General features: G+C 42.7%; 2 protein-coding genes across 5 annotated transcripts in view; both read left to right on the forward strand.

Annotated features, from left to right (window-relative positions):
- LOC145351939 (C-terminal-binding protein 1-like) overlaps positions 1-10,793 on the forward strand; it is a 90,237-nt gene extending 79,444 nt beyond the window's left edge. For all 4 annotated transcript variants that reach the window (XM_080201742.1, XM_080201746.1, XM_080201743.1 and 1 more), the window contains 3 exons: positions 962-1,089; positions 3,834-3,951; positions 9,142-10,793. In XM_080201742.1, coding sequence (XP_080057868.1) covers positions 962-1,089; positions 3,834-3,951; positions 9,142-9,325 — 430 coding nt within the window. In that variant the 3' untranslated portion in view covers positions 9,326-10,793. The remainder of the gene's footprint in view (positions 1-961; positions 1,090-3,833; positions 3,952-9,141) is intronic.
- A 2,490-nt stretch (positions 10,794-13,283) lies between these two features.
- Positions 13,284-15,100, forward strand: part of LOC145351299 (spondin-2-like) — a 65,403-nt gene continuing 63,586 nt past the window's right edge. Inside the window, exon 1 of the mRNA XM_080200925.1 lies at positions 13,284-13,352. Within this exon, the coding sequence (XP_080057051.1) occupies positions 13,284-13,352 (69 nt within the window). The remainder of the gene's footprint in view (positions 13,353-15,100) is intronic.

The following is a 15,100-nucleotide window of genomic DNA, read 5'->3' on the forward strand; positions in this document are numbered from 1 at the left end:
ATAGTAATAGTGAAGGACAGAGAGGGAAAGAGTTTGAGGTGTATTTAGGTGAATTTTCCGTATCAGTATGTTTCCAGCCTAACAAGGAAGGAGGCATTGCTGGAGCTGCTTCTGGCAAGTATGCTGGGTCAGATGGATCAAGCATCAGTCAGGTGAAGATTTGGGGGACAGTGGTAGTGTAAGATTTAGATTAGCTATAGCAAAGGAGCGTAGATATCATTAGTAAAGTGGGAGCCAATTTGGTAGATTGAGAACTGATCTGACCAAGGGAAATTAGTCAAGGGTTGGCAGCAAAACTGTGATAGAACAATGGATTGTTTTTAAAGAGGAGATAGTTGGGCCACAATTGAGGTAATTTTCCACAAGAGGAAAGCTAGGGTTAACAGAGCCATAGTTCCCTGGCTAACGAAAGCACTGGAGAGGAAGACGAAGCAGGAAAAGGGTGCACGTTGACATATATCAGGTTGACAATACAATGAGAACCAGGATGAATATAGAAAGTTGAGGGGAAGTGAAAAACTAATAAGAGAAGCAAAGGTTGTGAGAGGAGACTAGATGCTAACATAAGAGAGCGAGAACCGGAGGATTCGGATTTGAGAGGAATGGCCAAAGGAAATATCAGGGAAAGTTTTCTTATGCAGCGATTGGTTAATGTGTGGAAGCACTGCCTGAGGGTGTAATGGATGCAGATTCAAACGTGGCTTTCAAAAGGGAATTGGATATTTATCTGAAGTGAGAAAATTTGCTGGGATTCGGGGAGAGGGATTAGTGGGTTCTTCTTGCGGAGAAAAGGCTTTTCCAGTTCCAGCTGGAAAAAGAACAAATGACACATTGCTATCTGTGCCTCTGAAGTGTTGTTATCTTTTTCTCTACTTTTCTGTACGTTTCTCAGAATTGTAGTTTTTCTTAAATCAAATTTCTGGAATTTTTAAAAAGATATTTTACTTTTGTCATCTTCCAGCTTTAGTCAGGGACCCCTGAAGGATGCACCAAACCTTATCTGCACCCCGCACACAGCATGGTACAGCGAGCAGGCGTCCATTGAAGTGCGAGAGGAGGCAGCTCGAGAGATTCGCAGAGCTATCACAGGTATTGTTTTACTGCACCTTGGGAAAGGGCATTGATTCCTTCAGGAGGGGGAAAGAAAAGTTGGGTGGGAGAGTGGAGATTCAGAGCTGGTGCTGTTATGTGTAGTACTAAGGTACTGTCTAAATGATTGATCAATGTTGCAAAACTCTGGTACAATTGATTAAATACAATCATTTGTGTTGAGCTGTTGCCGTTCTGCTGTTGAGCGAAGTATTTATCCTGCCACAAGAGGGCAGTTATGTGTCGTTGCTTTTCCGCTTGCAAGGTGTACTTTGACCATGCAGTGGATTAAAAAAAGGAGTAAGGCTGCTCTAGTAGCATAAATGATCTGTCTTTCTGTGGCTCAGCTCGGCTTTCTCCCCACCCTGTAGCTTGGTGGCCTCCCTATGACTCGCGTTTAGTAGCAGTTAACAGATTTACAGCATTATCTAAGTATGGAAGTTGCCAGCATCGCAGGACGTGCTTTAACCCATAAACTTAGGTATATGTGAAGAGATCTGCTATATGGGTGAATCAGTTATATTCATGTAAAATATAAATTTGTGTTCACGATATAAGACACAAGTATTTGGTTATTACAATAATACTTCAAATGATTGTATGTTGCGATGTAGTTTTTCCTCATTTTTAATGCAGATTAAATGTGTAATTTTGGGTGCATGTTATAGAACAGAAAATCAGAATATTATAACTAAGGAAAGATTACTAGGGGATTTTAAATTAAAAGGAAGAGATTTGCCAAGGCAGCCTATCCCCGCAGGGCACTTCTAGATGAAAGCCCACGAGCGAGAGCAGGTGACCAGACCTCTGTCATTTCTCTAATCATGTTTTTCAGAGAGGTATACGTGTGTAATTTTGGGTGACTGTCCCTCAGGGCTGCTGAGGAAGGGATTGTATGAGGGTGAACCTGCCTCAGACTTCTGACTGGGTGGTCTTGTCATCCTCCTCTGCATGTTAGCTCCTGTGCTTGCCCAGGCATTAAATTGAGGAAGAGAATAGCTAAAGTAAATGTTGACCCTTTAGAGGATGATACTGGTAAGGTATTAATGGGGAACATAGATAGCGGAGGTACTAAATCAATATTTTGCCTCTGTCTTCACAGTAGAGAATAATGAAGATTTTCCAAAAACTGTAGTTAATGCAGAGCACCTTGATGCAATAACCATCACTAGGGAGAGGGTATTGAATAAATTAATGAGATTAAAGGCAGAGAAGTCCTGGGACCTGATAGCCTGCACCTGAGGATATTAAAGGATGCGGTAGCAAAGATAGTGGATGCATTGGTTGTGATATTTCAAAATTCCTTGGATTCTGTAAGGTCCCGGTGGATTGGAAACATGCTAATGTGACATCCTTATTCAAAAAGGGCGAGAAGCAACAAGTAGGAAACTATAGGCCAGTTAGTTTGACCTCTGTGGTGGGCAAGTTGCTGGAATCAATCATTAAGGAGGAGATGACTGAACATTTGGAAAGTCAAAGCTCAATTGTCACCATGGTTTTATGAAGGAAAAGTCAGCTTGACAAACTTGTTTGAGTTCTTTGAGGACATAACCAGCAAGGTGCATAGTGGAGCCTATGGATGTGGTATATCCAGACTTCTAGAAGGTGTTTGACGAGATGCCACAAAAGAATTGATCCAGAAGGTGAGATTGGGATTGGGGGGTAGAGTACTAGATTGAATTGAGGATTGGCTGACTGGCAGAAAGCAAAGAGTTGGGATAAATGAGTCCTTCTCTGACTAGTGAAATGTAACTAGCGGGGTGACACAGGAGTCAGTCCTTGGACCTCAACTGTTTACCATCTATATAAATAATCTGCAAGCAGGGAGAGTGTAATGTAGCAAAATGATGCTAAAATAGGTGGAAAAGTAGACAGCGAAGAGGATGTAAAGATTCTATGAATGGATATAGATAGGCTAGAAGAAGGGGCTGAAATTTGGTAGATGGTGTTTAATGCCAATAAGTGTGACGTTATCCATTTTGGCAAACAAAAATAGAAAGGCAATTTATTACTTAAATGGAAAACAGATTCAAAATGTGTCTGGGCAGAGGGATCTGGTGTCTTATGTTCATGAATCGCAGAAAGTCAATATGCAGGTGCAGCATATAATAAGAAAGGCAAATGGGATGTTAACATTTATTGCAAAAGGACTGGAGTATAAAAAGTGTTGTTGCCATTGTGTAGGGTGTTGGTGAGACCACATCTGGAGTGTCGTGTCCAGATTTGGTCTCCTTATTTGAGGAAGGATATAGTGACATTGGAGGCAGCTCAGAGGAGGGTCACCAGATTGATTCTGGGGATGAAGGGATTGATGTATGAGGAGCGATTAAACAGTTTGAGCTTGTACTCGCTGGAGTTTAGAAGGATGAGAGAGGATCTGATGGAGGCTTATAAAATTTTAAGAAGGGTTGATAAAGTAAATGTAGCCCAAATGTTTCCTGTTATGGGTCAATCTAGAACAAGAGGTCACAGGTTGAGAGGCAGTAGATTGAAAACAGATGGAGAGGAACTACTACTCGCAGAGGGTATTGAATTTGTGGAGCTCCATCGCCTGGTGGAGTCTGAATTGCTGAATGGTTTTGAAAGGGAGATAGACATATTTCTGATTTAAAAAAAAGGATAAGAGGAATTGGTTGGAAGGTGGATTTGAAAGATCAGCCATGATCCGATTGAATGGTGGAGCAGGTGGGAAGTGCTGAACTTGTCTACCCTTGCTCCTAATTCCTACGTTTACTTCTCTACAGGCCGCATTCCGGATACCTTAAAAAACTGTGTGAACAAAGAGTATTTGGCAGCAGCTGCTCAATGGACTGGCATTGATCCTGTGGCCGTACATCCCGAACTGAATGGAGCTGCTTACAGGTAGGGTAGGGACTTCTTCATGGATTCTTACTGAGGCAATTGGCTGCAGGTACTCACCACTCTGAAGCCTGGGCCAGGCTTTCTGAACTGCACTCTCAATGCTGTCTACACCTGAGTGAGCAGCAGTCACAGCGTGCAGGTATGTATCTGGCGCATTTCTGATGCGGTTCTCAGAGCTGACACCAGAGAAACATGAGTGCCAAGCCAAAGAACAAGATATAGTGAAGAGGTGGCTGAAAGCTTTGTTGAAAGGACACTTAAGGAGCAAGTCATGGTGGACCCGCCATTTATCTTTCACATCTTATGCAAATGCAGATCGGGTTCTACAATTAGAGTTTTCCGTCTTAGGCACAGTGAACCTGGGGTTCTGTATATCCCAGCATGATGATACTAATTATTGTGACACAGCCTGTAATTTATGAACCCCATTGTTCAGGGTTTCCTTACAATCTTGTTTCATCGACTGCATTAATTTGTACAAGACACACAGGCTAATCTGTACCTAATGCCTTGTAGATGTCACAGGACTGCCCCGGTAGGCCCATTGTGTCAGCCTGTTCCTGCCCCACTGAACTCATTTCCTCCTATTTGACTCCATTCTCTCTTCTCCAGTCCCTTCCCACCTACATCCACAATTCCTCCGATGCCCTATGCCATTATCAACAACTTGCAGTTCCCCGGCCCAAACTACCGCCTCCTCACCATGAGTGTCCAATCCCTTTACACCTTCATTCCCCACCAGGATGGCCTCAAAGCTCTTCGCTTCTTCCTTAAACAGAGATCTGAACAACCCCACTCTCTGTCTGGCTGAACTGTTCTTTCACTCGACCGTCTCACTTCCTCCAAATAAAAGGTGTGACTTTAGGCACCCCCATGGGCCCAAGTTATGCCTGTCTCTTATGGGTCATATGGAGCATTCCCTGTTCCAGTCCCACTCCAGCCCCCTCCCACAACTCTTTATTAGTACACTGACAACTATTTTGATGCCACTTATTGCTCTTGTCTGGACCTGGAAGAAGTTATCAATTTTGCTTCCAATTTCCACCCCTCTATCATCTTCCCGTGGTCCATCTCTAGCACCTCTCTGTCTCCATTTCTGGTGATAAACTGTCCACTAGTTTCCATTACAAGCCCACTGACTCCCACAACTACCTTGACTACAGCTCTTCACACCCCATGTCCTTTAAGGAATCCAGCCCATCACTCAGTCCCTTCACCTCTGCCGCATCTGTTCTGATGATGCCACTTTCCAAAATAGTGCTGCTGATATGTCGTTCTTCCTTCCTCTATTGTGGTTTTCCACCCACTCAGACTCAGCATTCAAAGGATCATGCACCATTTCCGCCAACTCCATGGTGCCACTACTCAACACATCTTCCCCTCCCCCCTGTCAGCATTCCGCAGGGACTGTTCTCTCTGGGACACCCTGGTCCACTCCTCCGTCACACCCAACACCTCACCCTCTGCCCATGGCACCTTCTCATGCAATCATAGAAGATGCAACACCTGCCCTTTTACCTCCTTCCTGCTCACCATCCCAGGATCTAACCACCCCTTTCAGGTGAAGCAGCGCTTCATGTGCATCTCCTTCAATCTGCTCTATTGCATTCGCTGTTCCCAATGCGGTCTACTCTGCATCGGAGAGAGCAAATGTAGACTGGGTGATCACTTTGCTGAACACCCATGGTCCATGTGCAAGCATGACCCAGACCTCCTTGTCGCTTGCCACTTCATCACACCACCCTGCTGTCCTGTCCACATGCCCATCCTTGGGGTTTTGCAATGCTATAGTGAACCCCAGTGCAAACTGCAGAAACAGCACTTCACCTTCCGATTGGGCACTTTACACCTTCTGGACTGAACGTTTGAGTTCAGCAACTTCAGAGTATGAACACTCCCTTCCACCTTCACCCTATTTCCATTTATTTTATCTTATTTCATCTCATTCATCCAATTTATCATTCTTCTTTCTCACTTCCATTCCTGCTGTCCTTGCTGTACCACAAGCCCACCCTGGCAATTGCCTTAATCATCTGTACCACTGTTCTGCCATTCATGCATTCTGATTACTTAATGGACACTTTTGGCATCGTCTCAGCTTTGAAAAGTTTGTCATGGTACGAGTCACTTCCAGCCTCCCGGATTGCCTGGATCCACTATAGTTTGCCTACTGCCGCAGCAGACACCGTCTCCCTGGCCCTGCACTCAACCCTGAAACACCTTGATAACAAAGACACCTATGTCCTATTTATTGATTATAGCTCAGCCTTCAACACTATTATTGCTACGAAATGCATCTCCAAACTCCATGGCCTGGGCCTTCGCTCCGCCTTCTGCGACTGGATCCTGAACTTCCAAACCTACAGACCACAATCAGTAAGGATAACAATACTTCCTCCACGATCATCCTCAACGCTAGTGTCGGACATGGCTGTGTTCTTAGCTCCTTTCTATACTCCTTGAACACTTATGATTGTGTGGCCAAATTCCCCTCCAACTCGATTTTCAAGTTTGCTGATGACACCACCGTGGTGGGTCTTACCTCAAACCATGACAGAGTACAGGAATGAGATAATCTGGTGAACTGGTGTGATGACAATAATCTTTCCCTCAAAGTCAACAAAATGAAGGCATCGACTTCAGGAAGCATAAAGGAGAATATGCATGCCCCTGTCTACATCAATGGGGATAAAATAGAAATGGTCGAGAGTTTCACATTTTTAGATGTCCAGATCTCCAACAACCTGTCCTGGTTCCCCCATGCTGACACTATAGTTAAGAAAGCCTACCAAAACCTCTACTTTCTCAGAAACTAAGGAAATTTGGCATGTCAGCGACAACTCTCACCAACGTTTACAGATGCACCATAGAAAACATTCTGGTTGTATCACAGCTTGGTATGGCTCCTACTCTATCCAAGACCACAAGAAACTATAATTTAAATGGTAAAAATTTGCAGCATTCTGCTGTGCAGAGGAACCTGTGTACCCTTGTGCAGGAATCTGAAGGCGTTGGTTTGCAGGTGCAGCAGGTAATTAAGAAGGCAAATGGAATTTTGTCCTTCATTGCTAGAGAGATGGAGTTTAAAAACAGGGAGGTTATGTTACAGTTGTATAAGGTGCTGGTGGGGCCACACCTGGAGTACTGTGTACAGTTTTGGTCTCCTTACTTGAGAAAGGATATATTGGCACTGGAGGGGGTGCAGAGGAGATTCACTAGGTTGATTCCAGAGTTGAGAGGGTTGGCTTATGAGGAGATACTGAGTAGACTGAGGCTATACTCTTTGGAATTCAGAAGAATGAGGGGAGATCTTCTAGAAACATAAGATTATGAAGGGAATAGGTAAGATAGAAGCAGGGAAGTTGTTTCCACTGGCGGATGAAACTAGAACTAGGGGGCATAGCCTCAAAATAAGGGGAAGCAGATTTAGGACTGAGTTGAGGAGGAACTTCTTCACACAAAGGGTTGTGAATATATGGAATTCCCTGCCCACTGAAGCAGTTGAGGCTACCTCTTTGAATGTTTTTAAGGCAAAGATAGATAAACTTTTGAACAGTAAAGGAATTAAGGGTTTACAGTAAGTGGACAGGTAAATGGAGCTGAGTCCAAAAAAGATCAGCTATGATCTTATTGAATGGTGGAGCAGGCTCGAGGGGCCAGTTGGCCTACTCCTGCTCCCAGTTCTTACGTTCTAATAAACTACAAAGAGTTGTAAATGTAGCCCAATCCATCATGCAAACCAGCCTCCCATCCATTGACTCTGTTTACACTTCCTGCTGCCTTGAAAAAGCAGCCAGTGTAATTAAGAACCCCATGCACCCTGGACATTCTCTCTCCCACCTTCTTCCATCGGAAAAAAGATACAAAAGTCAGAGATCACGTACCAACTGACTCGAGAACAGCTTCTTCCTTGCTGCTGTCAGACTCCTAAATGGACCTATCTCACACTAAGTTCTTTCGCTACACCCTTGCTATGATTAATACTACATTCTGTACTTTCTCCTTTCTTTCTCTATGAATGGTATGCTTTGTATAGCCTGCAAGAAACAATACTTTTCACTGTATATTTGTAAATGTGACAATAATAAATCAAATCAAATTCTTCATCCTCATTTACATCCCCTTTGTCTTATGCCCCCCTCACCCTTATAGTATAAATCTCTTCTGATTTCCTTTGCTCTTAGCTGTGATGAAGGGTTGAAATGTTGGCTTTGTTCTCTGGCCACAGATGCTGTGAGACCTGCAGAGATTTTCCAGCATTTTCTGTCTTTGTTTCAGATTCCAGCATCCATAGTATTTTGTTTTTATCCATATTCCTTAATACCTTTTGAATAATAAGAATTTAGAAATCTCAGATCTAAAATGAACCAATAGCGCCACCTCATTGCATACATTTCCACACCCCACCCCCTGTCCGTCACATGGAAATTTAGCAATAGACATCAGTGGAATATTCAGACATAAAGAGGAATTAAGGCTGAATCTAATTCTATTCTCAGCAATCATCCTCGCACTTTCCAGAAGCATTGAGGAATGGAAAGCTTGTACAAGAATAGGCCATGCAACCCATTGAACCTCTTCTGCCATTTCCTTAATCATGTCTCCTCTTATTCATCCCATTTAAAGTAAAGAAAAGTTTATTTATTCATTAGTCACAAGTATGCTTACAGTAACACTGCAATGAAATTACTGTGAAAATCCCTCAGTCGCCACGCTCCAGCACCTGTTCGGGTACACTGAGGGGAGAATTTAGCCTATCTTGCACATCTTTGGACTGTGGGAGGAAACCCATGCAGACACAGGGAGAAAGTGCAAACTCTACACAGATAGCGACCAAGCATTTCCAATCTCTTCGCACCTTTGTGCACGTCGCTTACTTCCCAGGCAAATATTGAATGGTTTTTTGAAAGCCAGTTGATTCTGCATCCAGTACAACCTTAGGATTGCCTGTTGTACATGCTGTTAGCAGTGTGTGAATATGTTTTTTCCTGAATTAAGTTTCAAACTGGGTTAATACTAATTTTCAGATCATGTCCCTTTGAACCTGTTGGTGAGTTCTGCTTAGACCCAAATCTGAGTTAGCCACTGAGCCATCCCATCTAGACCTCGGCCTTTGTGTAACAGTCCTGTTGCTAAGCTCGGCAACCCTATACTCGGACAGTTCATTGACGGTTGTCTCGTTCGTTGCAGATTTCCAAGTGGAGTGGTCGGAGTAACAGCAGCAGGTATCCCAGCCGCTGCAGTTGAAGGAATTGTAGCAGGTGCCATCCCCATGCAACATGGGATGCCTTCAGTAGCCCACCCTTCGCACACGCCATCGCCAAGCCAGACAGCCAAATCGGAACCTGACAGAGATATCCCAGCTGACCAATAGCAACTCTCGAGAAAAGAAAAGAAATGGCATTCCTCACCTTTTGACCTTTAACCTTCCGCTAGGAAGTAGCCCTGAAGTTCACAGCAAAAAAAAAACTGGGACTGCAAAGTGTAGTTTATGCAGTTAAACAGAAGCAAAGTGTGGAGTCTTACTGCATTTCCAATTGACGTCTGTAATTCTGTGACCTTGTATGAAAAGGAAAAAAACCTTGTAGTACCTCAAGTCAGCCATGAATGTACTCTGTCTGTGTACAGTTTTGTAGAAGCCACAGATTTGTTTAGCTGTGAATATACTTTTTAAAAAGAAAAAGTGAAAATATACAAGACTTCCTACTTTTGCATATGGAGATGCTTTGTCAGTGCACAAGATTCTCAGGCGAAAAAAAATAACTTCATGATTTTATTGTCTTAGTTTACTTGGTGACTTGCACCAAGTCCCTTCAGAGTCTTTGTTAATAGTGGCTATAGAGGTTCAGAGAGCCCCACTCGGGTAACTGCAGTCCTCCCAGTTACAGTATCTGGTGAAAGATGCATCATATCCAAGTTCAGAAACTATACCTTCTGACCTTGTACCCCCACCCCATGGGGGAGGGAAAAAAAACCTGTGTATAATGCATCTAGTATGTTCAAAGTTCAACCTGACACGTTCAGGTAAGGTTGACATTTACCTATCCTTTCTCCAGTTGAAAGGAGATCCGTGGGGCAGTCTGATCCTGACTCCTTCTCACCCCCCCACCCCCGCTCTGCCCCAAAGATTGCATCTTTCCTTCTGCCAGCGTGTTCATATCTTGCCATTCCTTTCCCCCACCTTGTCTTGCCCTGCCCTGAATACAATCACTATGAACTAGAAATGGGTTTCATTAAATAAGCAGCACGTGAGCTTTTACTTGGCTTGTTGCATGGAGCACTACAGTAAGTGTGTGGGGATTAGGCGATAACTCTGGAAATGAGAGGTTGGCCTTTCTGCTTTATCTCTCAATTTTAAAATGAAAAACCCGATGAATTTATTTAAACTTTGTTTTTAACGTCTAATTCTGCAAGCATTAAATCAGTCAGCACACTCTAAAACGTAGCAATAGAACTTGCATCAGGTGTACCTGAAGGGACTTGAAGCAACCGTATTATCTTTACACCATGAATTTTCACAAAATACCTTTTTAACGTTAAAGGAAAAAAAGTCCAAGGTTATTTCTTTTTCTTCTGTTTAGAATGAGAATTTATAATGTCAGTTGTAATGTGAAGTAGAAACCAGACTAGGAATTCAACCTGAATCATTTTGTTGTGTTGTTACGGCCATTGATACTGTGAGTCCCAGCGTCCGATTGCTGAATAAGTTTTTAATCTCTATCCCTTACACACGCCCTCTTGCTCCTTGATCATTTTTTTTGTTAGAAATCATGTTTGTGGCTGTAATCATTGGTATGAAATATTTTAATAAAATCAACAAAAAGACAAAACTCTTGAGACAACCTGTCAGGCGGTTACTGTATTTTGTTATGTAAAGCCAGTAGCAATTTTCATTATGCTCCAGGTAGGTGAAAGGTTTTAACTATCGGCCACCATGTCTATATAAAATTGCCTTTATCTTTCACGTTCATTTGTATCCTGAAATACACTGCCTGAAAAGATGGTGGAAATGGCTCTTGTAGTAATTTTTAAAACGGAATTTCTCGTATATCGAAAAAGGTACAATTGCCAAGGCAGTGTGAGGATGCAAGAGGAGTGGGACTAATTGGACAATTCTTGCAAATATTCAGCATCATCTGCTGGTGTTCCCTCCAGTTGGCCCCTTGCCATATTGGGCACACTGCTCCCTACCTTTACCTCACAGGGCACACTCCCCCTCACCCTTGTCCTTCTACCCATTAGTGCCCTTCTCCCCTTGTCAATGCATGCATGTGCATCTCTTCCTCTCCATGGAGACACTTCTTTGCATAGTGGGATGTGTTTACATAGCAGTTCTGTGTGAAGTTGTGCTCTATTTGCTGTAGCCTTACAGTGGGAAATGCAAACAGAGTTGCGTGGTCCAACTATGGCAATCCATAAGTAAAAAGCTTACCTAGTGGAAGGGGCATGTTTGGAAATTTTGCCCCAGAAATACTAGTCTCCTTTGATGTAAATAATGTCTATAGTAGTTAAAGACTTCAAGCCTGAAATGTTCATCTGTGCTGGGATTGGGAATATGAATGAAAAAGTAATAGAACAGTGAGCAGACCGAATTTAACCTAGGGATACTTGTATAAAGTGGTTTGTCATGTCTGCATACAACCAAGATCTGGGTACTTGATTTGAACTTTCTTCCCATATATTTTCTTTTGGTGTCCCTTATCTCTCTGCTCGTGAAAGTGCTAGCTTGTTTGTGTAGATGACTGAATATCTCTGGCCAGACTGCCTCACTAAAGTGGCTGATCCTCATGTGTCAGCCTTGAGGTTGTGTTCGCAGGTTTGACTTGGGAGTGTGAGGTTCAGAACTGATTCCAATCCTTTCTTCACCTTCCTGATGCCAATTCTCACCCTGCTTCCTCCGCTCCCCAAACAAGATGTGACAGTTAACTTTGCAAACTGCAAATGAAATGTTTGCTCTTTTAATTTAAATGATAGCGAGCAGAGAATATCAGTTGCAAGGTAGAGTGATCACATATCGAGTGAACATCTACTGGCAGATCAATGCTGGTAATTTAAGAATGTTGAATACTGTCATGCTCAGGTTAGGGTCACATTTCAAAGCACAACTCCAATACATACCAGGGTTCAACTGATTGGATTTACTCCATGTGATAGCAAGAAACAGCTAAAGGCATGGCGGAGGTTATTGGCCCTTGATAACCCAGATATAGTAATGAAGACTTGTGCTTCAGAGTTAGCTGTGCCCTAGGCAAGTTGTTCCAGCACAGTTACTGTACCAGCATCTACCCAGCAATGTGGAAAATTGCCTAGGTATGTCCTGTACAGAAAAACAGGATAAATCCAATCCAGCCAATTGCCACCCCATCAATCTACCCTCAATCATAGCAAAGGGATGAAAGATGTTAATAGCAGTGCTATGGAGTAGCACTTTATCAGCAATAAGCTGCTCATTAAGGCTCATTTTGGGTTCTTCCAGGAGCACTTGGCTCCTAATCTCTTCACAGCCTTGATCCAAACAAAACAGCCTAATTCCTGAGATGAAGTGTGTGTGACCATCCTTGATATCGAGGCAACATTTGACCAAGCACGGCGTCAAGGAATTCTAGCAAAAATGGAAATCAATGAGAATTGGGAAAACCCTTCGCTGGTTGGAGCCATACTTAGCACAAAGGAAGATGATTATGATGGTGACCAATCATCTCAGTTCCAGTATATCACTGCAGGAGTTCCTCAGCGTAGTGTCCTAAGCCCAACCATCTTCAGCTAATGCCATCAGTGACCTTCACTCCAACTTAAGATCAGAATGGAGATGTTCAGTGATGATTGCAGTGTTCAGTCGCATTTGCAACTCCTCAAGATACTGAAAAACTGTGCACCGAGATGCCTAAAATCCTGAACAACATTCAGGTTTTGACTGCTAATTGGCAAGTAGCATTTGTAGCACACAAGTGCCGGGCAATGACTATTTACAATATGAGAAAATATAACCATCTCCCCTCGATAGTCAATGGTATTATGTCACCAAATTCCCGATATCATCAACATCCTGGGGGTTACCACTGACCATCAAAATATTGCAACTATAGCAACAATTCAGAAGCTAGGGGTTCTGCAGTAACTATCTACAAGGCACAAGTCAGGAATGTGATAGAATGTTCTCCACTAGCCTGGCAACTCCAATAGTACAAAGCAAGAAACCACACAGGATAAATCATAACACTTGATAGCTGCCCAGATACAACTTTAAAAGTGCATCTCTTGCACTACAGATGACTAATTTATAAGCTGGATTGCAGCAACTCACCTTTCTTCTAAAGGAACCAAAAGAGAAAATGCCGGAAAATCTCAGCCGATCTGGCGGTACGTGTGAGGTGAGAAAAGAGCTGACATTTCGAGCCCAGGTGAGTCCAACCCTCTTCTCATCTTACAGACGCTGCCAGACCTCCTGAGATTTCCCAGCATTTTCTCTTTTGGTTTCAGATTCCAGCATCTGCAGTAACTTGCTTTTATTCTTTCTCAAGGACCTTCCAAACCTGTGACCTTGACCAGGAGAACAAGAGCAGAGAGCAGATGGGAACACAACAAACCCCCTCCCCTGCACCCCTCAAGTTCATTTGTAAATCATGCACCATCCAAGAAACAAATCATCTTTCCTTCATTGTCACGGGATCAAAATTAAACTTGTTCCCTAATGCCACATGTCTTGCAGTAGTCAAAAATTTTCCCAAGATAGTGACGGTTGGGCAATAAATATTGGCCTCGCCCATGACCTCTACATCTCCTGACTGAAAATTGAGCCTTTAGATGTACTTCCAACCAGTGTTGCCAACCCTAAGGAAGTGTTTCTTGATTAAACATTCTGAAGTGCATTTCACTGTTGATGATCAATGGTGTGTTTTGTAAGTAGACATATAGCTGCTATAATGTGCATCAATTGACTTGGTCCGTATCCTAGTTGTATGCATCAATCTTCACTCCTTTTGACTGCTAACTCTGAAATGCAGTTTCCCACATTGCCAGTGGTGCTGTTGTATTGCGTTGATGTGATGTCATGCTGTACCAACTCTCGACTCAGTCTTCTTCAGCATCATGCTGATCACCAAATAGATCATTTTCACCTTCTTCCCCCAGTTAGCTTGGAGAAGTGTGAAAGAGACCTTCAGAACATGGCTCAAGGCTCGCAAAAGATTTGGATACCAAATGAAGGCAACTTTGTGAGAGGTGGCATGCTATCATCCCACACAGCCTTGTAAAAAACAGCTGCTGCTGATTCTACTTATTATAGTGAATAGCACATTGTGAATCTTCCCTTTCAGTTCAGACTGCACTCCCTTAAGGCATTGTTGAAAATAAAATTCAATAGAGGTCAGTGAAAGAATATATTACCAGTGTGTTCAGTGCTGTTTTGGTTGTGACGCTCTGAACACTTGGGAAGCTGTGCAACACCCTCACAGATGTTTATTTAATGCCATGAAATTAATTGTAAGAGAGTATGCATTCACTAATGTTGTAAAGACAGAGCTGGAGCACCTTCTGAAATGGTAAATAAAATTTTAAATGATGAAATCATGTTTCAGTATTGCAGAGAGAAGGTCATTTAGAAATTCTTATTTTTGGTGTATTTATTGCTGCTTTCTTACTATTAATTGACTTGTGTAATTGATGTACTAAAATTGATGTACTGCTGGGAGGCAGTGGCATAGTGGTATTATCACTGGATTACTAATCCAGAGACTCTAGGTAAGATTCAGGGACCTGGCTTCATGGCAGATGGTGATTTGTATTCAATAAAAAAATCTGAAATTAGAAGTCTAACAATGACCATGAAACCGTTGCGATTTGTAAAAACCCATCTGATTCACTGATATCCTTTAGGGAAAGAAATCTTACCCAGTCTGGCCCACATGTGACTCCAGATCCATAGTAGTGTGTTTAACTCTCAACTGGCCTCTGAAATGGAGGGCAGTTAGGAATGTGCAATAAATGCTGGCCTAGCCATTGACATCCACATCTCGAAATAGAAAAAAACAGAATTGAATGTTTGACATTGACTTGGCACTTCAAAGTTGCTCAATAATAGTTAAATTACTCAATCTTTACAAAATCCACGCAAATAGTTGGCAATGTTCGATGTAGATTTTGTGACACA

The sequence above is a fragment of the Carcharhinus amblyrhynchos genome, chromosome 13 (genome assembly GCF_965287045.1).
Source record: "Carcharhinus amblyrhynchos chromosome 13, sCarAmb.v2.hapA, whole genome shotgun sequence".
Classification (NCBI taxonomy): Eukaryota; Metazoa; Chordata; class Chondrichthyes; order Carcharhiniformes; family Carcharhinidae; genus Carcharhinus; species Carcharhinus amblyrhynchos.